Genomic DNA, 28,000 nt, shown 5'->3' with positions numbered 1-28,000 from the left:
ATTCAACACTGAACTTTCTCTTTTCAAATCGTCCTTTTCATCAAGGTTTCACAAACAATTAGATATTATTATTAGTTAGCAATATAAAAACGTCATGCAAGTAATACATTATACATCCCAATTCTTTGTCTCTTGTCAAAACACAAGCTTTCAAGTAAGAATGTTTTTTACAAAGTCAAGTCATCATATTATGCTATCTTCTTTAAACTGTTTCAAACATTTTCAAATCATCTTTAGTCTTTTGTCCTGTGCAGGTCTTGGCAACTTTCATAAAAACTTTAGCCAAATTTACCGATATAAATTTCCGATTGATACTCAGTTAACAGAGTCAGAGCAAGGTGTCAATGCTGCAACGTTTAGTTGCTGCGGAGTGTCTATTAGCTAGTTTCGGGAGGGAAGGGCGAGTGGCTGAGGATCGAGCTGGCTTCTTCGGACTTTCAAACGAGACGGTCAGGATATTCTGGAACAGGCTGTGTCCAGTGATACACTGAAATTGGTATGTTAGAAATATAAATTCAGACAGCTATGACGCTATGTAGATTGTACGGTCTTCAACTTACTGTATGATTATCTGTATTATCCTCTTCAAGCCGAATGAGTACTTCTAAGTTGTAACTCTATTTCTATTTTTCTAATAACTTCCGGTAATTATTAAGGGTAAAACGCCCAATAATTAGCTCGCAAAACTGTACCTGTATAGTAGCCCTATAGTTGCTCTCAAAGTTATTGTTGATGGTGAATGCTGCGGAGAAGTGTACCTGAACTTTCTTGAGCTGACGACACGTGCCTGGTAAAATTAGTTAGATAATTATTACTTATAATTATAGATCATTATTAATTCTGATTATATTTAATGTCTTGAATATATTTATTATCTTGATCATTCTTGGCAGAGCTTGTTTTCCAGACTTAGCTAATATTTTGCAGTGTGTAAAGCTAAACAAATTGATTTATTAAGTCTCTGACGTTGTCCAAATATCTGAATATTCATTGTCGGTCCTGCTCATCATGAGATCAAGCAGGAAACCTCACCAGTCGGCCAATAAAGAGCCAGCTCCCAGCAACACATGATAAATCAACAAATCTCTCAACATTTTGCCCAGAAATACATACAAAATAAGAACAGTAAACACTTAGAAATCAGGAGCGAAAACTTACAAATCAAGAAGGATAAAAACTTATAAAATAGGAGTAAATACTTACAAAGTAAGAACAGCAGTGCTCGAGGAGTTATGTAAGTATCGGTAAGTTTCAAGGTGAAAAGCTGGTCTGCACTGCAGAAAACGGTCTTGGCGTGAAGACTGTGGAGACTTGTTCCGTTTTTAATGTGAAGGTTCCTAAGGTTGGGGAACCACTCCACTGAAATGGTAAAATTAGCATGACATTTTTATTTCTTACCGGATCCTAACTTTGAATCCGACTTAATTTGTGAGGATTCAAAAAAGTACGTCTTCGCAAATTGGAATCCACAAAAAATTGCACTTATTTTATTACCTATACTGGCAATTTCGTCTACTCGCAGTGCAGCTGCGTTAAATGTGAGACACTTTACTGATTCAATCTCGTAGAACTGGGTGGGATTCAAGCCTCTGAAATGGATATTTATACATGAGATTTATATATGAGAGACTTAACACTTGTCGAGATGAAATGTATTTGTGCTGTACTTATAGGTATACCTTTTAAGTAAGCACAAGTCTTGTGAGCACTACACAAATAATTTAAAACTTTTGACAAAACCCGTGTAATGACGATAAGGGTAGGCTGCGTATCGATAGGAACCTGTTGAATAGCAAGGAACGTTCACATACCGTCATGGGGTATGAAACTAAAACTAACCTCGTGTTTCCCATGTTGAAGCAGGTCAGCTGAGTCTGGTTAGAGGAGATTGTGTCCAGTTGTGGATCCGTGATTTTGCCATCGAAATGTAATCTCGTAACACTCATGCAGCCGTTTATTGCTTCGTCCAGCAAACTGAAGAGGCCATGGTAGATTGGCTGTTGGAAATATTACCAAATTTTCAAAGACAAGGTAGCGTAAAATGATAAAAAGACAACTTGATACCAATATCTCTTTAAGCATAATTATGTTAAATATTATTTTATAACCCAGTTTTTCAACAGCTGCCCATCCATTCAAGAACTGACATTGTAATTTCATAAATTAACTAAAGCAAACCCTAACCATCAAAGTCTTACATCTCTTCGGCGGCTAACACAAAATTTGAACGATAGCATTTACCGACAAATTTGATCCGCTTTTCCCGAACTAAAGAACTAAACATGACATTGATTAACATGGCATGTATTTATCAAAGTAGTTAAGATGAAACTCACATATTTCCGTCCGAATTGTTAGTCAGGTACAACGCTTTCAGGGACACACTCATCGAGTTGAACAGGTTCTTTACCTCGTCTCTGTTACTGAAAAGTGGCACGTTAGACTCGGCTTCAAAATGCACATTATTGTAACATAAAGGTAACTTTACATTTACAAACTAGATGTCCAACCGCTAATAGTATGTAAAAACTTCAAACTTTACATGTATCACAACGTTTTAACTCCAGGAAGTGTGTTTTTTATCAGCTGGATGATATGAGCGCGCGACGCGCGCGTCTGTTATAGTGAGTGCTTTCTCGCTGTATTTTAACTTTTCGTGAATCACAAAAACTAGTTATGTTCTTTGCGCTTTTCATTCAAAATGCCAGTGTTCCTCTGGCCCCCGGGGCTCAACAATCATGATGAGTGAATGGCTAGATTTATGGCTATAATTCAAAAGTTTGCGGAACAATTCCATAAATGCACCAGTACGCCTTAACGAGTTTAACCATTGAGTTTGTTCAACGTAAATTTAAACTAATTCGTAGCATCTGGGCATTAATTTCACCATCTTCAGTTCGAATCAAACATTGGGCGTCTAATTAACATTAGAATTAGCCTTGGAATTAGCAAAATTACATGATGTCAAAGTGAACATGGTATTGAGAAGTGAGAAAGTGTTCTTTTCTACCGGATTTAATTCAAATAAGTTGGAATTTTTACAACTTCCGCGACTCGTGAGCGTATTTTAACAGTGAAATAAAGTTTAAATTATCACACCTCCCTTTCCGCAAAATTAAATGGTAATCTCGAACGAAGTTGCGTAATTTACCACTTTACTCGTTCCGTATTACAATTCAAGTTAACACGGTAACATCACACACACCCAAACACACTCTTCAATCGTAACTTGATACGACATTTTACACACTTTCAGCTCACGCACCCACACCGTACTTTGTAATCATATAAATTATGCAAAGACCAAAAATAGAAGCAGCAATCATGGTTGCTATAACGAACCAACGCACAATGGGCGCAACATTTTGTACTGGACATAATATCCAAAACATGGAATGGGGTTAATTAGTAGCAGGGATGATTTAAGTGCCCACATGTATGCTAAGGTATGAAAACCGATTAAAGTATTAGGTCACAACAACTCGTCAACACTCGACAGACTAACAAATTCTGGAGTATGGAATCTTTTTCGTAGCGATATGACATGCTGTTCGATGTTCATGATATGAGGGAGCTGCATGGGTGTGGCGCTCGGTGGAGACTCATTTCCTTTCGATTGTCGGCTCATACAAGACGTTGTCAAGTAGTATTGTACTGTCACAAGATATGAAAATATGCCGCGACATATTATCATGACACAATTGTGCTAAACTGTCATATGGGACTCAAGAATTCCTGGAATGTTACCGAGGAACTCCGGGCTTTTTGCTGGGAATGTCAGCGTTGTTTTCTACATCTGGTAACAGTTGTTAACAAATTGGCTTAATGGACAAGTGTCACCCACCGTCGCAGTTTTGGTATTTGCGTTGGAATGCAAAATTAAGGTGTCGGCGATATAGCTCTGTTATGTACTTATTAAAAAATGATGACTGAAAAGATCGCGGGGCTAAACTTAAGACGAGAGATGTTATATACTAAGTTTCAATCGGTAAATTTATTGTTAATACCGCAACTATTCAAGGAATTCGCGGATACCAGGCATCCTAATCTAATGAATAATTAATCCTCTCTAATCATTAGAATATTCTGAATCCAACAACACGCACCTATTACAGTCCTGCATTCCTTTACAACAGAACATTACCTACCATCTCATGAAAGGGCGGCAACACAACGAGATTTTACATTTCACTGCAACACACTTCAGCGTGATTTCACATTTCACTGCAACACACTTTCGCTGAATTTCACATTTCGAACAGTGACTAAAGACAAAGTGGCGGATGATAAATGGTGGTTCTACATGTTTAGACATTTGACCCGAAAATTTCACTTCAGACAAAGACCTAGAATAGATCATGTGATCACAAACCAAAATTTCACGGCCACACTCTTCCTGTCTTCCGCTATACTTCACATATTCTCGCTCTCCCAAATTACGGCCTAATTTGACTGCTAAGGGTGGGGCAGCATCCTAAACATTACCCTCTCAAAACACTGCATATCCCATTTCATCCCGGTTAAGTTATCGGCAGCCGAATGTAAGCATGCACAACGTAACCTCTCGCTAATTACATTATGTTTATCAGTATGGCATGTGGGAGTGGATGGGGTATTCGTGAAATTTAGCATGTTTTATGTTGTCACGTGACCGGTGACCCAGAGTTACAAACGTCAGGTATTTAAGGGGATGTGTAGCAGAAATGGAGGCTGGGATGTTGAGTAGGGTGAGTGCCAAATACCGACGTTGCTTACACTGCATGGCGGGCAGGCGAAACATTTTGTTTTGACACGTGAGATTCTGTAACTATGCGTGGTATGACAAGCTACGGTCACGTGGCAAAACAAATTGTTATTGCCTCTTCTCGAGAAGCGACATTTTCACACTCCTGTTCGAGAGGCGTGTTTCTGAGAATTCTCGTTATTTTTCCTTCTTCGAATGAAGTTACTGTATATGGAAGCAAGTCTCGCAACAAGTTTAGATAGCATGGAAACTAACATAATAATTCCACTAGTCTGAGCTAATACGAGAGAAGGGTTTAACATTAGATTAAGTCCGTGATAATAATATGATGACCCAGAAGTACCTTACATCTAACAATAATATCTCACAGCACATTATTAAATACTTGTCTTAATGATTAATATGGTTGGTAACCCAATCCCGCTTCCTCCACTGTAAGATCTCTCCTTCTCTCTATAGCTTACAACAACCCTTTAAATGTACTTGTGTGTGATTGATACTCACAGAATTTAAAAGGAACTTTTAAAAGCTGTACCAATTGCAAGACTTCATCGTTGCTCTATATTTAAAGATTTAAGGTCATTAAAGACAATATATTTGGGAGGTGAGCCACTCTAATAGGTTTTTAATGCAAGTAATTTTCCGATATCTACCGGTACACATATTATATGTGTTTGTCCAACTGGACATGGGTTAGCCTGGTCCTAGGAGTGATTTAGTCTCGCCGATACTTTCTATCACTTACCATCCTGTATCAGAAAGTTAATGCAAAATTGACCGTATGTGTTATTTGGGGTAATGACGTTTCCTGGGTGCGGACTGCAATAATTGTGCCGCATTTGTCGGCTGAAAATAGCTTCAATAGAGCGATAGGGTCTGTCCGATCCATGACAATGGTAGGTTATAGAGAGGCACATAATAAAGATTCCTGGCTCGGAAATTAATGTGATAGATAAACATTTGCTGTTACTGTAGATCGGGCAGTATTTCACTTTTATTTCACCGCATTTCACTATTCTAATCCGATCTTCATCAATATGCGCGACATAAATCTGATTTTAATGAAATTTGTGATTATCTAATGCGATCTGAAAGGTCATTGGTGAAAGTATGAATCAGGGTGGAAAGAGCATTACAGCTCGGTGAGTGAGTGAGTGTGTGTGTGTATAACACGAGTGTCAGGTATCACGTGACTTGTACAACTCGACCACACCACCCGACCCGGAGTCTCGAGAATAATAGTGTTACATTATTATTATAGAGAGTGAAGCCTTAACACTATAGCCTTACATTAGATTCAGTGAGCACTACATTATATATATGTGTGTGTGTGTGTCTACTCCGCGTGTACAAGTCACGTGATTGCCCTGACTCACACTCATTAGTGACCAAGGAGCGCGAATTCCGGGGAATTTTAACCGTCATATCCGGGTTAAAAATCTGAAATACAAGCCGTGGAATGTGTGGGGAACAGTCCCGGAATGTGGTGAGAACAGATCCGAGAGTTTACAATATAATATAAGATGACCACCGTGTGTTATAAATTCGCCTTATATTTTATATTTATAGCTTAGAATACACTGGGATGGGTAGCTCGCTACACAGCTACTCTATAATGAAATCATATAAGTGGAGGGGTAGCCGGGAATCTTGGCCAAAATAGCTAAATGTTGCCAAAGCATTCCTGGTCCGATATTATAGTAGAAGAGGAAATTTATACACCTTTCTCCAGAGAAGAGTATTTTGTCATGAGTTGAGAATTATAATTGGAAGGGTAGAGAAAAGACATGGGTAAAGGTAGTACTGGGGCCCGGTTCACGTCAATGCCTAACTCCACGGGGTCGCAGCAGGAAGCTTGTTCCAGGAAAACTCGTTTAGATAATGGCAATTTATAGGTTTATTAACCGCTAAATTGTCCTACGATTAGGGTATCGAATGTTTGAATCTGAGTTGTTGTCATGTCGTAAAATTCATTGATTAATTTATTTAAAGAAGTCCTAATTTAAGGTTAAAAATTATTCGGGTGTTAATTCGCGAATGTGCTTGTATTTCGGTAATAGAATGGACGATAAATTTCGTGAATTTTTTAAATTTTCAGATTAGGCGTTGTCACATATTTCATAGTTTTTATGACTTAAGTGTAACAGTAATCTTTACCCTTAGATGTGGGTAGTATTCGAACTATGCAGGCTTGAGACTCACATACCCGCATTTGAGTATTTAAAAACAGCGGCATAAGATAAAGAAACATTCTCACAATCAGACAATCTCACGTACCTGACGTTAACACAAAAAACAATACAGGTTTTGTCTCATAATCTTACATTATATTATATAATATATATCAACCAGATGTGATCGTATTAGTTCCCTTAGCGAAAACCTGATTACTGCCCTGAATAATTAGGAATGGAGAGATACGAGATATTGGAATTTAGACTCTAACATTATATTGACAGTACAGTGGAAAGATGAAGCCGCTGGAATGTGAGGACCCGAGCGCCTGAGCACGGAGGCCGTCAGGGCCAGGCTCATATATTGGTGGTGGTACCGCCTGCAGACCGCGCCGCGGTACTCTATCTGCCCTTCATTGGAACAATGTCTGCAGTAGAACGGAACGTGGGCTTTGTCTGCACTCTACAAAGACGATGTTAAACGGCAGGAAATGTGAGAAAATCTCGGTATTGTCGTAATCTCTTACCTGTCTTACTGTCAACCCAGTTCCTGTCTACTCTTTGTCGGAATTTGAAATATTCTGGACGGAAGGTTTTCGATGATCTTGGGATTTGAATGTTGAAGATTCTGAATCTTTAGTGGAGTAGCTGGAGGAAGCAGGCCAAATATTGATATCTCAAAAATACCATTCAAATCATAACTCCATGTCTAATTGATAGAGCTAGCACTGCCGACTGCCGCATGGCACGGCACTAATAGCTCCCTGGTACAGAAGGAAGAGGTACACATCTATAATCCACCCCTTGTACCATTCCTATGGTACTTACTAGCGATATTGTCCTGATTGACTGTACTAAAACTTGGCTTCAACACAATAACCATCTGCTCTCTGGCTGGAAAAGTTGTGATTTTGGCAAGTGGCCGGATGAGACGGTTGCATGGGCTGAACAGGAGGCTATGTCGCTAACAATCTCCATGACATGTTGTTCTCGGGATAGTTGTCATCGGTCAGGTTACTGAACACATTATATATCAGCTCACAACAAACATGTTATCACGAGTATACAAGTAGGAGGGGAGTAGTAGGTTGTGAGTAGGGACCAGGTCACGTGACAGTATACAAACTGTAGCATGGCAGTGAGTTTAATTTACGACTTCTCAACCCGATATATGGGCCTGACAGTTGAAATAAATTAATGAGTTGGGATGTTCTTGGGATGTTGTGGAGATCACATGATAACACCCCCCCCGGCCCCCCCCCCCCCCCCCCCCCGTCAACCCCCTCCAACCCATCACATATTGTCAGATTCTTGCCGGGCAAGTGTCGATGTTGTTCGGGATGGGCCACGCCTCTTTAGTTGCATTTTTGTGCGGTCTCGAATACCTTAACACTTTGCGTTATTCTCGCAATACAGACATTCCAAGCCCCGGTTTATTCCAGACAGATAGTTATAAGGAATGTTTGGTGAAGGAGCATTGAAGGAGCCATCACGTGATCGACAGTATCCCCGTCTCACCATCTTTCTAACTCTTCCGCGTGTCTCCCGACAACCCGGAATTAAACCCAAAATCCCATCATTTTTCATCAGATATTCTCACGTGATGATATATCTGTTCTGCTGAGCTGGTGTTATAGTATCATGATAATAATTTCAACATGACGCCGTGATGAAACAGTGGAGCGGAGCTCATGAGAGAAAGAGGAAGCCGTGACCGTACTAAACTGCACTGGCTACCCCAAAGGTGTGAATGTCATATGATGAAGGAGAACTGTAGTGTAGATAGCATGCTGGGGAGTTACTCCCGTAAAATAACTGTTAGTTAGTTTTTAGGAAATGTAGTAGTAGCGTTTGAAGGAGTGTAAGTTGTGGTAATTATTATTGGTAGTAGTATAGTTATTGGTAGTGGTAAAGTTGTTTATCTGACTGACGCTTGTTGTGGGGAGACACACACACGGAATACAAGTATTGAGAAGTATCATGTACTATGTACTGGAAATTTCCATTATCGGACTAATTCGGGTTGATATCTAACGGATTGATTGATCTATATTGAAACCTTATCTGTGAAGGAGAGGGAGGCAAGTGTCAAGGTTGGTTCAAATTTTACTTTCATAGATGAATTCAAATAAGTCGATTCATATACCCATTACCCAATACAAGGACAAGTCGAGGCTTGTACTAAAATATACTAACTCATAATTGTACATTTTCATCATCAGCGTAGATTATGAATATTGTTTAGCAATTTGTCACTCATGTCGATAACAAGCAGAATGGATCCTTATGTACCGCCTCCAAATTTCATATATTTACAGGAAGAACATTCTTCTTTGACGTAAATGATAAATGATTACATCCTATTGCCAAGCTGGGACAATATTTGGCCAGTTTTAGCCAATTTTATCTCAGATTCCATCTAGTGTCAAGTTTCTGCAGAAAGATATTATCATAATCTCCACGTAGATAATGATAATGGATAGACATTAGACAATATGCATAATGGATAGACAATATACATAACACCATATTTTGTGTTACACTTAAACCCCAATATAAGACCAGGAGCCATCTAATCTGACTTGAACCCAAGCGAGAGGACTGGTAAGAATACAAGTCAGTCCTTGTATTATTTAGACGAGTGCTTGGTACAGAAGCCCCTCACTCGTACAGAAAACTACTGATGATAAAATTCTAGTGTGTCTTGATGCTCAATCAGTACACTTATCAAGGTATATCTGGAGACAGGGCTGGAGATGATAACATGTTCTCTAAGTGTAAACAAGCAGGTCATATTATTATTACCTAGAAATGGACTACATAGTTAGCTGGTGTGTTTCGTATCAGGGCAGTTATTTGAGATTTTAGTTTACGTAATTTAGTGTCAGTAAAATCAAACCAGTTACATGATACACGACAAAGCGTTGTCATGATAATAATAACGTGTGCCAGTTGCCATGTTATAATAATCCGATATTTACTATTTAGTGTGAGTAGAGGTATTTCTTAGGTCTGACTCATCTGAGCAGTATCTAGCAGACGATTAAACTATGCCAAGAGAGAGAGAGAGAGAGAGAGAGAGAGAGAGAGAGAGAGAGAGAGAGAGAGAGAGAGAGAGAGAGAGAGAGAGAGAGAGAGAGAGAGAGAGAGAGAGAGAGAGAGAGAGAGAGAGAGAGAGAGAGAGAGAGAGAGAGAGAGAGAGAGAGAGAGAGAGAGAGAGAGAGAGAGAGAGAGAGAGAGAGAGAGAGAGAGAGAGAGAGAGAGAGAGAGAGAGAGAGAGAGAGAGAGAGAGAGAGAGAGAGAGAGAGAGAGAGAGAGAGAGAGGCGTCACTTGTCTGCACTGTAGATCATTGGAAACCAACCACTTCACAGTTACTTCCAGCGACCACATTAGCAGATCATATTTGGCGTGTTGTCCTCTATTTGTACAACAACAGTGTTGAACTATCATAAAGATTAGTTAGTCTGTGTGTACACGTGCAGGGGAGGTTAGTTAACGTATATTAACTAATATAGTCAACATAAATTAACTAATACAGTTAACGTAAATTAACTAATATAGTTAACGTATTATATTAACTAATATAGTTAACGTACATTATATTAACTAATATAGTTAACGTATATTAACTAATATAGTTAACGTATATTAACTATTATAGTTAACGTATATTAACTAATATAGTCAACATAAATTAACTAATACAGTTAACGTAAATTAACCAATATAGTTAACGTATTATATTAACTAATATAGTTAACGTACATTATATTAACTAATATAGTTAACGTATATTAACTAATATAGTTAACGTATATTAACTATTATAGTTAACGTATATGTTAACTAATAAAGTCAACTTACATTAACTAATATAGTTAACGTATATTAACTAATATAGTTAACGTATATTAACTATTATAGTTAACGTATATGTTAACTAATATAGTTAACGTATATTAACTATTATAGTTAACGTATATGTTAACTAATAAAGTCAACTTACATTAAATAATATAGTTAACGTATATTAACTAATATAGTTAACGTATATGTTAACTAATAAAGTCAACTTACATTAACTAATATAGTTAACGTATATTAACTAATATAGTTAACGTATATTAACTATTATAGTTAACGTATATGTTAACTAATAAAGTCAACTTACATTAACTAATATAGTTAACGTATATTAACCAATATAGTTAACGTATTATATTAACTAATATAGTTAACGTACATTATATTAACTAATATAGTTAACGTATATTAACTAATATAGTTAACGTATATTAACTATTATAGTTAACGTATATGTTAACTAATAAAGTCAACTTACATTAACTAATATAGTTAACGTATATTAACTATTATAGTTAACGTATATGTTAACTAATAAAGTCAACTTACATTAACTAATATAGTTAACGTATATTAACTAATATAGTTAACGTATATGTTAACTAATATAGTTAACGTATATTAACTAATATAGTTAACGTATATTAACTATTATAGTTAACGTATATGTTAACTAATAAAGTCAACTTACATTAACTAATATAGTTAACGTATATTAACTAATATAGTTAACGTACATTATATTAACTAATATAGTTAACGTACATTAACCAATATAGTTAACTTACATTAACTAATATAGTTAACGTATATTAACTAATATAGTTAACGTATATATTAACTAATACAGTTAACATATTATTATTATATTGATGATATTGCTCCTAGCGGGGCTCAGAGTAACGTGTCATCTGATACGGAGCCGGGTCTGGCGAAGGACACGGCTCATACCTACACGGCTGTTGTGACAACAACACACAGTTCATGTTACCATATACACAGTTCATGCAATGTTACTGTGTATAAAGACAGTCCATATTTAAACCATTCACACAGTTCATGATACTATCTACTCACAGTTCATGTTACCATTGCATCTCTACACGTGTATGTTTAATATTAACAATCCTTATAATGAGTGTTAAACCTTTAAACAGGGGACCACAGTGTTTGGTTAGATTGTTGCTACACCGTGTAGTAGTAACCAGAGGGTTCCTTGTGAGGGGCTGGAGGAGTTATTAACCAGCTGTTAAATAATCGCAGTAAAAGTGAACCCTTTGTGGAAACTTACTTTTACATACTTTTACATAATATTATATAATGAGGCGTGCTACATACACTAGATAATATTATAGTGGATCAAGTGTGTTTTCTCAATCTCTAAACAGTAAACTGAGACAGAAATATACAGTTTATTGATGTTTAGCAAGAGGCGACGAGCCTCCTCATTTCTGGCTGTTTCTCCGCTTGTTACGCCCGAAGATGTTGAAATCTCTGATTTGGCTCATGGCACTCGCGGCTGCAGGTGCCTAGATTTCTTTCTCTACAATAATTATGGCATTCTCTTAGTTCAGAAATATCGATTCAGTCATCCACTGTATGATTTGTTGCCATAGCTTTCGGACAAATGTTGCTATCATTAAATTACATTAACTGACTTTTAGATTTATCATATATTTTCATCTCATCTCATAAGGTTTATTCCAAGTTATGACAAAACCAAGTAAATGTATCTTCAGTTCAGCTTGAGAAAATACTCGAAAAGCAATCCGAAGATTCAAAAACTTTTGGAGTTGCACCAGAACAACCAAAAATTGTACTAGAAATCGGGGAAGCAATGAGTTTTATTGGCACAAAGTATAGCTGAGTCATCGGCTGGGGTTAAAGCACGTACCAGGCCTTTGTTGTGGAGCAAGTTTAATTTAAAATTATGTGATGCTGTCTGGTAAAATGACTTGTTGAACTATTTTCTTAAGTTTAACCAACTATCAGGGTGGCATTGGATTGAATTAACTAAATTTCATCACGTCTCGGCTGTTTATTACAGTAAATAGTTACTACAGTGCATTTAGTAGGGTAAATTAATCAGTTTCTCTACTCTCAACCTTTTGTAGTTTTAGGACCATCTTGAAGAAAGTCACATTGCTCCATTTCTAGATATTTATAGTTCAAGGCCACCCTGAAGAGTGGCTACTACTACTACCACTACTGAAGGAAGCCAGGTAAAATGTTATTCTTTATTCCGTAATTTCTAGATATCCATACTCTGTGCTGCTCATAAAGGGACGGAAGATCTCTTCTCTTATTGGGCTAAAGGATATGATATCAGATATGATAGATACAGGGGTGACAAATCTTTAGAACTTGGTAAATTGTTCCGCTGGTAAACTTACAAGGAGATATATACCATAGGGACCGAGACAGCTGGATAACAGTGGCAAGGAGGAAGTGAGGAGGAAGCTTGGGGACCAGGATGTAGGTGGAATGCACCGTGTACGTGGGTACTGGGATGATGCTTTAGTGCATCACTTCAGAGTTCAGAGTTCAGACCTTAAGTATGTAAATGTGGGAAATAAGGCGCAAATGGTCGGTGACCATTTCAGTTTTGTGTCTTGAAGTATTTATCTACGTGGACAGGAATGACGAAAGATTTGGTATTCTGCCAACAATTAAAGGGAACGAACCTTCTCATGGCATACTACATTTCTTAATAATTTAATAAACTATCTGCATAACGTATTATTAATAATATATCGTTCTCTTCAGATTCAATTGTTAAATATTTAATATTAAGTAGGATCGTGAGATGAACTACCAGTTGTAATCACATGCTTGCTTGTTAAATTATCACAGTGCACGATATTACAGACAATATTGTATTTATTGGAATTGAGATTTGGGCGTATTTAAGGAAAATTTGATTCGAGGACATGGAAATTCCTTTGGATATATTTTAAATACATTTTAACGTAAATTCTTTATTTATAATTTGATCGCGATTGAATGATCAATACCTACATAACTCATACTGTGTATAATAAGACACGACATTTTCGTCCATGAAAGAATTTGAGCCCGCATCGAAGAATGAGCAGCAAAATGAGTCTAGTGTAGCCTGTAGCGGTTAGCCGTTATAGGAAGAATACTAGAAGACACATACACATTATATTATCATTACAAGGATGGGACCTCGCGATTTTACATACATTCTTACACACATTCATAATCATAAACACATAAACAGTAAACACATAGACATAATATTATGCACATACACATTAAACATACATGTATACAAATAAACACACACAAACACACACACATAGACAAACTGTACTAAACTCACACAGAATAGAACACACCACACTAAATGTCATGTTCTTCTTGGGTGGAGAGATGACTCATCTCAGATGAGTGGTAATGTAAACAAATAACATGAGTACATGTTGAGCAATTGTTTGTGTACATCTAGAACAGAACAAGTAAACAATAACATATCACTTGATCTGCCCTATTACTTACACTCGTTGGTTAGTAAATACCTTTCAGTGTCCTCAATTGTACAGTTTTCAATCCTGAGTTGTTGGGTAGAGATACAGGATACCGCCAGATTGTGGAGAGCCTGAAATTAAAATAATGGTTAGCAACAGCTTGCGACAACTAGCGACAACTAGCGACAGCTTGCGACAATACACAACATATGTGAAAATTAGTGACAACCAACGACAGCAGAAGACATAGAGAATGGTGACAATTGGCACAGTCACATGACAACTAGTGAGCAGTGACCTAACTAATGGTAACTACCGTTATATAGGATGACTAATATCTAATAATAGCTGCATTATGCAGTATATAATGAAAAAGTAGTCAGGTTAAATTATCCAGCATAACTATGGAGCTCGAGATGATCAGATCATACGCTCGCATACCTAACACGTGACTAGTTTTTACTGTCCCAGCTGGTTCAGCTCTCGTAGCGTGGCTGTAAGATTTACTCTTTCTTATTTAATACATCCACTAAAAATGAAAACAACTTTTATTCGAACTATTTCTGCCGACTGACACGATGGTTTTTAATCCACCCAAGTTATTTTCACATTTAACACATGTTGAATGTGAAAATAGTCTAATAAGTTCAGATACTCATAATTTGACGCAATACTTCAGATACTAGACGTGGTTTTGACGGTCCTTAGTTTATCAGTAAATTACGTACGGTTGCCGCTCTGAATTTTCAAGATAGCGAACTCTACTGTTACAATACCCTTAAAAAATAACAGTGAAGTGGAAGTGAACCATGTTTGTTTTGACATGTGACAATTATCTACGGAAGCTGATAGGTCGCTTTTGGAATCTGATTGGTTAATCAATATCCCGTACTCGTCACTATTAACAAATCCCCTTCATCCCATTGTTGTGAGCAATACAACTAGCAAGTCGTGCCCAACACGACACATCCTACTAAGAAACATACATGAAATACGGTAGCACCGGGACAGCTGCATTGTCATTTTTCTCTTTATAAACAAGTAACCAAGGTAGGAGGAGGAGGAGGAGGAGGAGGAGGAGGAGGAGGAGGAGGAGGAGGAGGAGGAGGAGGAGGAGGAGGAGGAGGAGAAGGAGGAGGAGGAGGAGGAGGAGGAGGAGGAGGAGGAGGAGGAGGAGGAGGAGGAGGAGGAGGAGGAGGAGGAGGAGGAGGAGGAGGAGGAGGAGGAGGAGGAGGAGGAGGAGGAGGAGGAGGAGGAGGAGGAGGAGGAGGAGGAGGAGGAGGAGGAGGTTACACTCTTTCTCTCTTTGTGTATGCGAGGTATGCCGACACTGACTAAGGATAATTATTAATCCGCACGTCTGACTCATTAATAGTATACACTATACAGGGTGAGATGGTAGAAGAGAAGTTCAATTATTGGGAACCTTTTTTCTTGCTCAATACGGTGAGATTCCTTAAAGTTGTAACATTGAAAGTGTTATCTTCGTCAGCTTGTTTAAAGGCCGTCTAAAGGGGTGGTAACGGAAAATTCTTGATGTAGTGCACCTTATCTTTATCTAACTTGAAAATTCCAAAACATTCCTAATTACGGCTTCCAAGAATTTGGCTCATGTTTCAAGAATTTGGTATGTAGGTGACACACAAAAATAACACCGTTACCCCAAAATTTGAACTTAAGCCCGGTCATTGACGTAAAGTCGCTTTTATCAAGCTGGTTAGGTATGCTGTAAATCTTCCGACTGAAGAGAAAGGGGCAACATTGACCTTATAAGGTATCTTTAGATCACGGATCTCCGCATGCAATCGGCTGAAATTATTGTCAAAGTTTATACTACCTAGGAAAGTTAATTTCCTAGGAAAGTTAATTTTCTCACTTACTATTTTACCGACTAACCACATTCCCTGAATGCCATCATTTCATCGTGAGCAATGCATCACTAACCAATTATGTCAAGTTTTAAACTCGTTAATTTGGCACCTACTCAATAAAGCAACAAGCACGACACATGTATCTGTGGAGAAGGCCCCACCTCGGTCCACCACTGAAACACATATTTCCGCGTAGTTATAACCCGTAAATTGTGAACACATGGACCGTTTACTCTTTTAGACACCAAATATGAATGCAAGTCTATACGGCATAAACATTCCATTCCATGCTAATTGACAACGTGAAGGGGGTCTAGAAGGAATAGTTACAATTGCCTGACTAAAGGCCACAAGTAAAACCCATCAGCTATTAGCTAGGTCTTCTCGGGCAGCTTTAACTGAAAATTAGCACCAACTGTCATTTAATCAGCTCCAATTTTGATTCCACAAACTTTGTCTAAGAAATAATTATACTATTCCCCTTCCAAATGTTTATGGTATCGGTTTATAATCGGCATAGCTTTATTCTCATGCGACTGATGTAGTCGAAACAATCATCATGATTTGTGCATGTTTTACCGCACGCGTTTTACCGCACACGTACTCACTACATAGTTAGCACATAGTTAGCACATACTTGGAATTTGCTTTTTGTCGACAACAATCACGTGAAAACGACCAACGCCTCCAGGAACATTTATAAAATTCATTTTTATCACGATTCGAACACGACGTCTGATAAAATTTAAAGTCATGACCTAGTATTATTTGTTAACCACTAGATTTTCTTATATAATTAGTAACACCACGACAAGAAATTCGACGTCATCCAATTTCACTGTTGAAGCTGTAAATATCGTGCTTCAAGATTTTAATATTTATGAGTTAAATGCAAGAAAACATCATTGGCTCACTTACATTAATATCATGAGTAAAATCGTTTTAGAAAATAATTAAAAAGTGAGTTCATCTCATGAAAAATCAAGTTTTCACTGATTAGACCTCTACAATTTTCTGTTCCAGTTTGCTATCCCAAACCCTGTTGAACTCTCCTGACACGACCCAAGTACAGGATCCCCTCTGCCAGGTTTGAGTGAACGGAACTCTCACTTGCATCTTCACCATCTCAGCTGTACACTGCACCTTCTTACCTGCAGGAGCTCTACAGCCGAACCAGGAGCTCTGGATGTTATCTCTCTGGAGTGGGACGGAGTATTGGAACTGCAGAGAGGTAGCAGCATCAATCACAGCAGCCGAGTTAGCCACTTCAACCGGATTAGCTGCAAAGGATACACCAGAGGCCAAGACACCGCCGGTTTTGGAGAACGTGATAGAGTCGTGCGCGGTGGCAGAAGCAAAGTACTCCGTCTCAATATCCTGTGGACTGGTTGTAGCGTCCATAGTGTGAGTATCTACCACTGTGGGTGAGAGCGGGCTGATTGTAGCAGCACCCAGGTTGAAGTCTGTCCGGGCCAAGCTCCAGTACCCCTGCCTGATGGGCAGATCCAGGGCACAGTCATTCTCACACCATTTATCCTGGGTGACACCCTCGCTGGAGTCCCGAGATAACCACTGCCCTCTTTTGTTGTAGATGTAATGCCACCCACTGGAGGAACTGCCTATCTGTACCCTGTGGATCAGCAGCATGTCCTCACCGCCCGTGTGGAACTCAACACACATTATATCTCCGACATCCTCGTTCCTGTAGAACTGGTAGTAGTCCGTGTCTCCCCGGGTGAAGTCGTCCAGGGACAGGTCACACAGGTACCACGAGGTAGAGCCCCTCATTCCGTGGATTCTTACATAGATATCACTGTCCGTGCCGGCGTGTGTCGTGTCCCAGGTTGTAGCGTACATGTAGTAGTTGGCACCGGCTGAGCAGGTCGAGAAGAGAGCTGCTAGGAATACAGAGAATTTCATCATCTTTAAACTGAGCGTAGAAAGTTTGAAAGATTTATGGCTGACAGTGTGGCAGGTTAGACAAAGTTTCAAGTTTTATAGCTCTTGTTTCTTTACCATGTCAATCCGTTTAACTCCTCTTAGCACTTCTAACATACAAATGTTTGTCTATTTGATCTCTTAGTATAAAAGTTTGCGCCACTCCTGACATCAGCAGACAGACAATCAACCAGCTGCTGGTTGTTTTATTTTCTTACTTTGATGTTTTATTTTCAGAAAAAGATTAAAGTGGGCGGTGTTTTTTACCATCCAATGTTGAGAACTTTTATTTAATTCTCTACCTTTACCTTAAACATGTCAATTAATTTTGCAGTTAGTCATGGCTCATTCTACTTTATTAATCAACTCATTTCCTTAAACAATAGTAGAATTTACCGTTCTGACAGAAGCAGTCAGCGAGTTAAAGGCAGTCACATACGTGCACGTGTTGTTTATAAACATTTATTGCTCGATTTATTGTTGATCACTGATTCGTATCTATTATATTAATACGAGTTTATAATCAAAACACACTGCAAACTTTCTGATGCCCTGATCACATTATACTGGTTCAATCTTTGATCAAGAGATCGAGTAGCCAGCGGAGAAATTAATTCAGACAATACAATTCTATAGATTTCTAAAGTCTGAAGAATAACAGTAGTGATATGCACAGACCACTCCTCCAGCGGACATAGGGCGCTCCTTCTGAGGTCGGTAGTCCCCCTCTAACAGTCTGCTGTCGTGCACTTTCACCAGTTTTTACTATCTGTAGCCCCTCCAATATCAGGTCCTTGCAAACTCTCTCTCGCTCTTTTTGGGCCAATGACTGTTCTCTAAACCAAATATTACTTGACAACCTTCTTGACGACTTGCTGTGAGTCAGTGTGGTATGATATCCAGGAGACGTTCGCGTTGTACTGCAGGCATGTCCAGGCATGTTTTGTGGTAAGTGGTTACTGACGTTTAGAACCACAAATCAGTGACCAGTCTCCGTCGGATAAACGTGACTGATTCTGGAGAAACTGGTGGGAAATTAGAACTTTTTAATTTGGTACTAGTACAGTTTAAATATTTGGTATGTAAACGTGTGATATGTTATAAACCGATATAAAGATGTTCGCCCACATGTGATCGATATATTCATTCCTCAAACACTATCAAACTTGAGACACGATTGGAATTTGCTCGACTTTCAGACAGTCTGGTTAGCTCTTGGATAGCCTGAAAGTTCCTTGAAAAGTCTGGATATGTTTGCTGAAAAGTCTGGAAGTTGAGAGAAAAGTCGGGCTGATTACGGTAGGAGGGGCTTCCTGTCAGATGAGAACGAGACAGTTAGATCTGGTGAGCGTCTCTCACGGAGTGCAATAATAGGAAACATGGCACATTAATCCACATTAAGCATCTTCAAGTATGGGGATTATCTGGGGTTTAGTGAATACTTTTTGTGACATTTCTAATCTAGACTTTGAGAATCTTTCCTTTCGCTCGTGTCGCTGTTAGGCTTCCTTGGCTAAAAGGATTCAATGATGGACCTAATTTATGAATTTCTGATTGTTCATTATTCTATGTGATGGAAATTTGGTGGCAAGGTCACACACACAGCTGCAATTACATGAGGCATTAAGCGAAATATTTTTAGCTCTTGTCAAGAAATAAATACAGCGATTCTCAAGTTACAATGTAGGTATTACACGCTGTAAAGATAACTGATGTACGCAATACAGCTTTTACTCAAATTTCAACAAGACTTCCTCTTAAGATGTTTAAATGTATGGCGAGATCAGAGATGCGGAATAGGTAGTTTACTACCGTAGTCACTATAAATAAAATTTAATTTTACTCAATTCCACTTAGCACCATAAGCTTAAGTACTTTAAACTACCCACTGTGTAATTCAAGTTATACAGTTCACTAGCCGACTTGGCCACAAGATATTCTGGCAATCTTCCAATTCTCCTCTAGCACTGTGGCCGACACTCGGGCGCCGGGTCTTAAACCACGGCACATGTCATCACAAAGATGGTAATTAATGAGGTCTAATGGCCATGAAGGAGTAGTTATTCACATAACTCGCATAAATTAGCAGTGCAGAATCTTGCAGCGAGCTGCAGCACAGATCATGAAGCTCACATTAATCAGCAGAAGTGGCTTTACAATACAATTAGTGTATATTGTACAGTGGACAGCCTCAGATCGGGGACAAGACAAATCACAACACGACAACAGACCCTGTGAACTACTCACTTTATTTTACTACAATTATCCTTGTAAATCTAGTCTCGTGCAACTCACAAATACAAGTTTGAGGGACGAGAATAGAGCCCCATTGCCACAAAGCTAATGAAGCTTATGAACACTCTAATATCATGAAAGGTCCCCAAAGGGCCACTCCCCATCACTATAATTACTCAGGATATTGTGTAAATTGAGGGAGGTGACACATGGTATTTGGTAATAATAACGAATTTGAGATCTGTATAATTAATTATCAGTGATTCCCACAGTACAGCTGATTTTTGTGCACCATATATTATAACCCATGGCTTATATCCTCCTCCTCCGCATGCAACCCATCACAGACTATAACATAGTCTAACAATAGACTACAGCCTAACCAGCTGCCCAATGCCCATCAATGGACCTTACAAATACTAACACTATATTAGATGTGCTAAATGCTCTCACTCGTGCCGTATCTCCTGCCAGAGAGACATATCTAGCTGAGTATCAGATACTAAGATATATCAGATTGTAGACAAATTAACGGACAGTGATCACACTATCCTTACCTCTGGGTGCTTGTCACACCTGTGATCTTCACACCAAGTGTTGTAACACTATTGTAGTAGGTACTTAATGCTTGATTAACAGATAACGGAGTGTCACGTGACTCCTGTAATTGTCACGTGACTCCTGTAATTGTCACGCGACTTGTTAGAGACCGGGTTAGAGCTTTAGAGGGAACTGGCACCTTCATTCTTTCTCATAGTTACAGTTTATCGGAACAGTGATCTCGTGATAAACTATGATATTGTTATCAAGTTCCACAAACAAAAGTATCCACAATTAATTCCATAGCAACGAGAAGAGGCGGGGGCACATAATGTAACACCACGTACACGTGTCACGTTATAAGTCATTCTATCATATTATATCACATTGTCCTGACACTTAGTGATCTAGAGACAACAGCAACACTTTGTAACGACTACCCCAGGGCCTTCTGCAGAATAAATAAGGCCTGTAAAACTTTAAAACTGGGAGACGAGCGTTAAATCCTAACTTCTGCTTCTGTCACGTACATGGTGTAAAAATAATGTTATACATACACATAGCAGTATATTGAGAAGGTATTTGCACGTTGAAGAGCGATAAAGTGGTTTATATTAGCACGGGATAGCCACCAAGTGCAGAAATCAAGACAGAGAATACGCCAGAATATATTTACAGTAACTAGGATATATTTACAGTTAGTTATTCTGTAACAACCCCGCCACCTCTCTCACCTCTCTCTTCCCCGACTGACACTGCACCAACTACGCCTTAACTACGCCTTAACTACGCCTTAACTACGCCTTAACTACGCTTTGTAACACTGTTGGAACGATGAAAAATTATCTTATAGACTTTCAAATTAAAGATAATTGAGAGTTAGCCGAATTCCAGGTGACTTGACACTGGCAATGTGTGAAAGTACGTAGAAAGTACGTAGAAAGTTCGAGTTTTATAATCGCTGATAGCGACACATCGCCCCTATAACATACTTAGTTATACTGCATTTGTTGCTTCAAATTAAACCTTGGCTACGGACCTGTCACCTACTGATAAATTTACCCGCTTAATGGTACAATTTGAGGGTAAATTCCTTGAGTAAATTCAAGATTCATCGTCCATAAAAGGGAAAAGAGCGCAGTTAGGCTGAATTGCTGGTGACATCATTACCTAAATCATTTGTGTCTAATTATTAAACAACTTGTCCACACAGCACATTAGCTCTTCACAATCTTAACTCTCTAATCTCTGACAATTATTGTCGGCCATAAGATTCATTGTCAGCCATTATAAAATTCATTCAAGCCTGCATAAATGATAAGGAAAATAGTTATGAGAGAGGCATGTGGTACAGTACACGGTGCCTTTGTTTCCTCTAACAATGTAATCAGTGTAACTCGTTATCCAAACGGAGAAGCATTCTGTATTTGCAGTGTTTGTTTCCTCTTTTACTGAGACAATTTAGGTGAACAAGACAACATGGGGGGTACAGAATGCACGCTCATATCACGTGATACATTGTGTGTCACGTGATACATTGTGTGTCACGTGATACATTGTGTGTCACGTGATCCTTTATTGTTCTTTTCTACCTGAGCTACTACTTGAGCCGCGGCATGTTCACAATTGTGATGAAGTTAGCTGGTGCGTGAGACGTGTGAGCCAACTTTCTCAGAATTCAATGATACTTAGATGTGTATGTAATATCAACTTAATAACACCAGAATGTGTGTGTGTATGTGTGTCTGTCTGTCTGTCTGTCTGTGTGTAATTTCCGAACGGTTATACAAAAAAAACGGTAATAGTTACGGGACTGGTTTTTTCGGTATAGTGCCGACAAAACTCTGATGAAGCCCATAGGAAATTTTTTTTTAAATCGGCCGGTGGTAAGTGGTTTAATTGATGGTTTTGTACCACAAATGTTACATAAAATTGCTTGAGCAGAACGGCAAGAGTTACGGGGCTTGCTCTCTCTCTCATTACTGTGTAATGTGTTATAGCTGCATTTAAGTAGTGTCATAATTGGATTAGCCCGGAAGATTCGCTGTAATGTTATACCTTAAGCTTATTAGGGGAGGGGGGACTGTTAGTGTTTGGGGTCTGTTTGGACTACAGAGAGAGAGAGAGAGAGAGAGAGAGAGTTCATACGACAATGTTATGCGTGTTTTCAAATATAATATGCGGGTGTGGTGCGGAGTTAACAAGGGTTAATTTCTATAACGATTTAAATAAAAATAGAAAGCGGTTCAAGACGGGAGTGATGAGGTGTAATACTCGGTGTTCAGACCTTATGATCATGGAGTGTGGTGCCTCATGGCTAATAATGACTTAATTATCCACAAGAAATAACTGATTATGAGATTATTGTTTAAGAAACTATTGGGTCACCTAATGCGGGTTTTGACTCAGCGGGTAATTACTCCTACCCTTTTTAACTGCGGCAGTGAAATCCCGGCCGTAGGCCGGGTTACACTAGTAACGTAATAATGTGTAGTCTAAGTGATATCATATCAAGAGAGTATCACTTTCACATCAGGGGAGGTACTAGATTGTACCTCCTGAATGATTTTCATCACATTATATCAGGGAACTTGCTGATTGGAGGTTCCAATTATCACTGTCTTATTCTAAATTGCAACGAAGTGGTTACCGTCATTATCACTCAATCCTTCTGATCGATAAAAATGTGAGTACGTCAAAGAGATCCATGAGAACTTTTGCTTTGATCTTTCAGTTCGGATATTTTATTCTCAATCTTAGCCACCATTCAGAATATACGGGAACAGTGAAGCCGGACATGGTCAGAATTGAACGAAATCGTTTTTTGATAAGGATGTATTTAAAAACAAGTGCTATATAACGCCCCAGTGATCTGCAGAATATTTTCAGAAGTAAGGCTATTTTTAGGATTCTCACGTGAAAAGTATGACAGTTCCACCTTAACAAACTGAGGTGGGTCCCTCTCCTTCACCCTGACTACCACCCTGAAACACTGATTCAAACTGACGTCCACACTCCATACAATACATGTACAAGTGCACGTTACAAGTAACGAGATTTGAGCTTTTAAAATACTTTCTCAAAAGATTACGTTATATGTAAACGCTTTGAAGCTAGTGAGAGAGATATAAGTGATCTAACTATTGTGGAGAGGTGTGACGTGAAGACACACTTCTTCACCTCGTCATTATTAATATTGTACGTAGTTACGTAGTTACTGACTGAAACACACAGATCTAGAAAATATGATAAACATGTCAAGCATTCTATCTTTACGATATTATATAGGTTTATATATACAGTGTTTTTGACAGAACAGATTGAATGTGTTGGTGACAATGGGTCATTACAAGGTACGCTTCCTGATCGGTAACATAATGTTTCTCATAACATACTACAGAGCGGATAACCTCACTTCGGAACGGACAGACCGCACGTAATTAGGACCCTGTTTTCTGATATGAGGGAAATTCTCCGGAACAAATGGCGGGAGAAAATAAAGTTTCTTGGATTGGGATGGGTTGGACCTGGTATTATATTATCGTGCCCAACAATTGTTATTACATCGTACGATAAACTATCAACAGGTCTCAAATATCCAACCTGTAAGTTTAACAACAACAAAAGTTCAAAGCTGAAATAGGCACCAGATGTATTATACCTGTTCTATTATAACTATGGTCAAAATATAAGCTTCTCCTCTTAGCTTCTATCATAACTACTAGAAAAGTAGTTAAAACTCAAAGCTGAACTTATATTGCACCCTAACTACAGTTAGCCTGAAATCCTATAATAAATATTCCATTGCATACCGTTAACATTACGTACATATCTTCGTAACACACCCCTACCAATATGACAACCCCTCCTTCAGGGCCAATAAACGACAGTGAATTGACATTTATTAATCTATCAACGATCTAACAATGACTTCATGTATTTCAATTAGGGACCATCTACTTAGGACGTCCGGTAAATAGGGAGGGGGGGGGGTGGTTTTGGAATTTCGGACAAATCTGGACAGGGGGAAGGGGGGGGGGTGGTTTCTGAAAATCCGGACGTCCGGAAATCTTGGCAGAATTAACGAAAAAGTCCCATTTATTTCAACTCTTTGGCACTAATTACTCTGTAAGTTTAGATCCTTGTATTTTGAACGAGAAGTCCATTCCCAGAGCAGCTCATGAGAGCCGAGACACAACTCTCATATCCTCCTACTGCGTTAAAACTTATTCCATTGGATGGCTATAAGTACTTAATGTAACTGTAAACTGTGCTAAACTTGTTCGACACTAAATGTATTATTGTCTATTTTAAGTAACTACACATTATATTAACAATGAATTTGAGTTGGTTTTATTTGTACTCTTAAAAGTAGCTGAAAATCCAGACGTCCGGGGGAGGGGGGTTTTGAAAATTCGGACACACCCGGACATGGGGAGGGGGGGTCTGAAAATCTGAGATTTTGGCGGACGTCCTAAGTAGATGGCCCCTTAATCAATCAATTAATCAATCAATAGATATTGACCTGAGGTGAGAGTTTCTTGTTGTTGACGGTGATGTTTCTCCATACAGCAGGATGCTGAGAGGCACAGTGCCAGGTCCTGCAGACTTTACCTGCCTCGTATACACTGGTCAGGTCCAAATAGGAGAACACGGAGATCAGGATGTAAACCACGCTGCTGCCATCTGAAGTGAGGTTGCAGTGAGCTGGTGTTATCCCAGTGTTTATAAGTATCAGTTTTGAGGTTCACACTTCAGGTATTATGGGAGTGTGTACTGTGTATATACAGTTTGGTTTAACCTAATGATGGTAAAGTCCGTTTGTTTTTTCTACCTGGCATTTAACCCGATACTTAGCCGGCCTGTAAAATAATTTGATTCATTCCGCCGCAAATTTGATTTAAAGAAGGGAGTTGTGAGACCTGTGGTAATAGTTGCCACCAAAAATGTTATTCCAGAAATTTTATCCCTCGAAATTTAATGAACATGAACAGTGCAAACTTTGACTGCGGGAATTCAGCCTGTTTAAATAATTCTTACAGGAATTACTGTTTTTAAAACAGTTGTTATCATAATATTTCACAGCAATGGCCGGACCCTTTCTGAGATGAAAATATAATTGTACGACAATTTGCTTGCACTTGGAAATAGAGTGACCATAAGTTGAGTTGGATGATCTAATATGATGCACTAGTTATCACTCTCTCAATATCTAAATATGTAACTTTTAAATTCCATAGAACTGATTTGATCAGTCAGAGACAATTTTAATGGTCTATTTTGAGCATGAAAACTGTTGTGGATTTAGAGCAAACTTGCCATCTGCGACAAATGTATGCTGCATAATTAGTCGTTGTGCAATCAATTAGCAAAGTTATCAACAAACCTGTTTCAGACATTGAATCGCGAATAGTTGAGGGGATCCTGCGTCTATCAATCGATTTCTGATCACAGCAACCTTTATCAAGACTATCAGACCACATTTCTTTAACCTTGAATTCTCTGAGTTCCCCCTGAATGGTTTGGAGCTCCAAGATGGTGTCATTACTATCAGACCACATTTCGTTAACCTTGTTGGACTCTCTGAGCTCGCCCTGGATGGTTTGGAGCTCCAAGATGGTGTCATCAAGCATCTGAAAGTCAAAGTTGAATTCAGTCACATCGGTTATTTTTTCTGCTTTCGTGTTCTCTGCATATGTTTGAATTCGCTCATCAGTGGTTAAAGGGGTACTAGCTTTTATTTGGTTACAATCTTCCTCCAGAATTGATGAATTTAGGATGTCAAGGGGTGTCAGAGCGTTATCTCTTCCAGAGCAGAGATTCTCCTCTTGTTCACCAAGAATATTGCTATCATAGGACTGGTGTTCCTGTAACTTGTAAATGATCTCTTTTGCCTCGTCAAGGTATTGTTTACACTGGCAGGAGTACCTGTGCATGACAGCATTTTTGCTGATGTCAGAGGAATGGCGAACTTCAACTTTCTTTGTTGAGAGAGCAAAGCAATCTGAATTTATCAGCCTTGGATCACTTCTATCATTATAAGATTTATTCATCTTATCCCTGGCAGTAATAGTGCTTCGGCGCTTCATGTTAGTTTTATTCCATTTTCCCTTCCGTTGATTTACAGGAGAAAGAGGTATAGGACCTTTGTCAGCTTCAATAACTTTGTTTGCCATAGCCTGGGTATTTTCATTACCCAAATTGTTGTTAGGACTACCAGAGTATGTCTTAGTGCGACGTAACCTGGACCCTTTCCATGTTTTCGTTCTATCAGGAGACTTCAAATTGTCATACAGGTCTGGTAGGGGATCTTGGGAATCATCATGGATGTCTATACTGAGTTTATCAGTCATCACATACCATGTGTGCTAAGAATACATGCATGTTGGTTAGTTTTATATCTAAGATATCTCTTAATAGAGCTAGAAAATATTATATACAACTAGAAAACCCGTGGTCACAGGGAGAAACCTAATAGTATTGTTTGGAAGTCAGTTTTAATCGTGTATTCATCCCCACCGATGATACAGCCAAATAAAATGTTGCTCGTACTAAACACAGCGTAATATCAACAAAACCGATTAAAATGACGTTAAAACAATCATTGCACGTGCACGTGCGTGTAACAATCCTCGTTACTATGGTTACTACGCAACTTCCTATTTCTGGTCTGATTTGCACGTGGGCGGTCGTACAGACAAAAAAATTCTTAGTAGAATTATAATAATAATAAATAAATACAACATTTATAAACCGCCTTATAGCTAAATCATATAACTCGATATAATTTAATCCTGGAGATAAACTCCAGTGCTTTCTAAAGCGGCTCTTACATTAACTGAGCTTAGTTTAATTGAAAATTAGACATGACAAGTTCATTTTACCTATGTAAATGCAAAATCAATCAAATGCTAGAGAAAAGAAGTATGTTTTATGTTTGGTCTTGAAAGATGTAACTGACTCAGCTGATCTTATGTCGTATGGCAAGGAATTAAATACTTTAACTGCACAGTGACTAAAAGCTTTCTCTGTGTTTACATTTGTTAGGAGAGGGCGGAAAACTAAGGTAAAAATAATCATTATCAAGACGTACATTTTTAAAACTTTGCTGCCTAGGAGATATCAACTCTTTTAAGTAAGGA

General features: G+C 38.5%; 1 protein-coding gene across 1 annotated transcript; it reads right to left on the bottom strand.

The window, feature by feature from the left end:
• Position 1: 1 nt before the first annotated feature.
• LOC134823290 (uncharacterized) lies at positions 2-27,275 on the bottom strand. Its single transcript, XM_063834702.1, has 9 exons — positions 26,245-27,275; positions 25,384-25,544; positions 14,326-14,405; positions 2,337-2,423; positions 1,840-1,974; positions 1,495-1,589; positions 1,204-1,359; positions 693-787; positions 2-487 (listed from the first exon to the last, which is right to left on the bottom strand). Exons 1-9 carry the CDS (start codon positions 27,209-27,211, stop codon positions 329-331), a joined length of 1,935 nt encoding a protein of 644 aa, XP_063690772.1. The 5' UTR covers positions 27,212-27,275; the 3' UTR covers positions 2-328.
• Positions 27,276-28,000: the final 725 nt, after the last annotated feature.

This window comes from Bolinopsis microptera, chromosome 11 (assembly GCF_026151205.1).
Source record: "Bolinopsis microptera isolate Bmic1 chromosome 11, MBARI_Bmic_1.0, whole genome shotgun sequence".
NCBI lineage: Eukaryota > Metazoa > Ctenophora > Tentaculata > Lobata > Bolinopsidae > Bolinopsis > Bolinopsis microptera.
The sequence above is the reverse complement of the archived record's forward strand: the minus strand, read 5'-3'. Positions and strand labels throughout refer to the sequence as shown.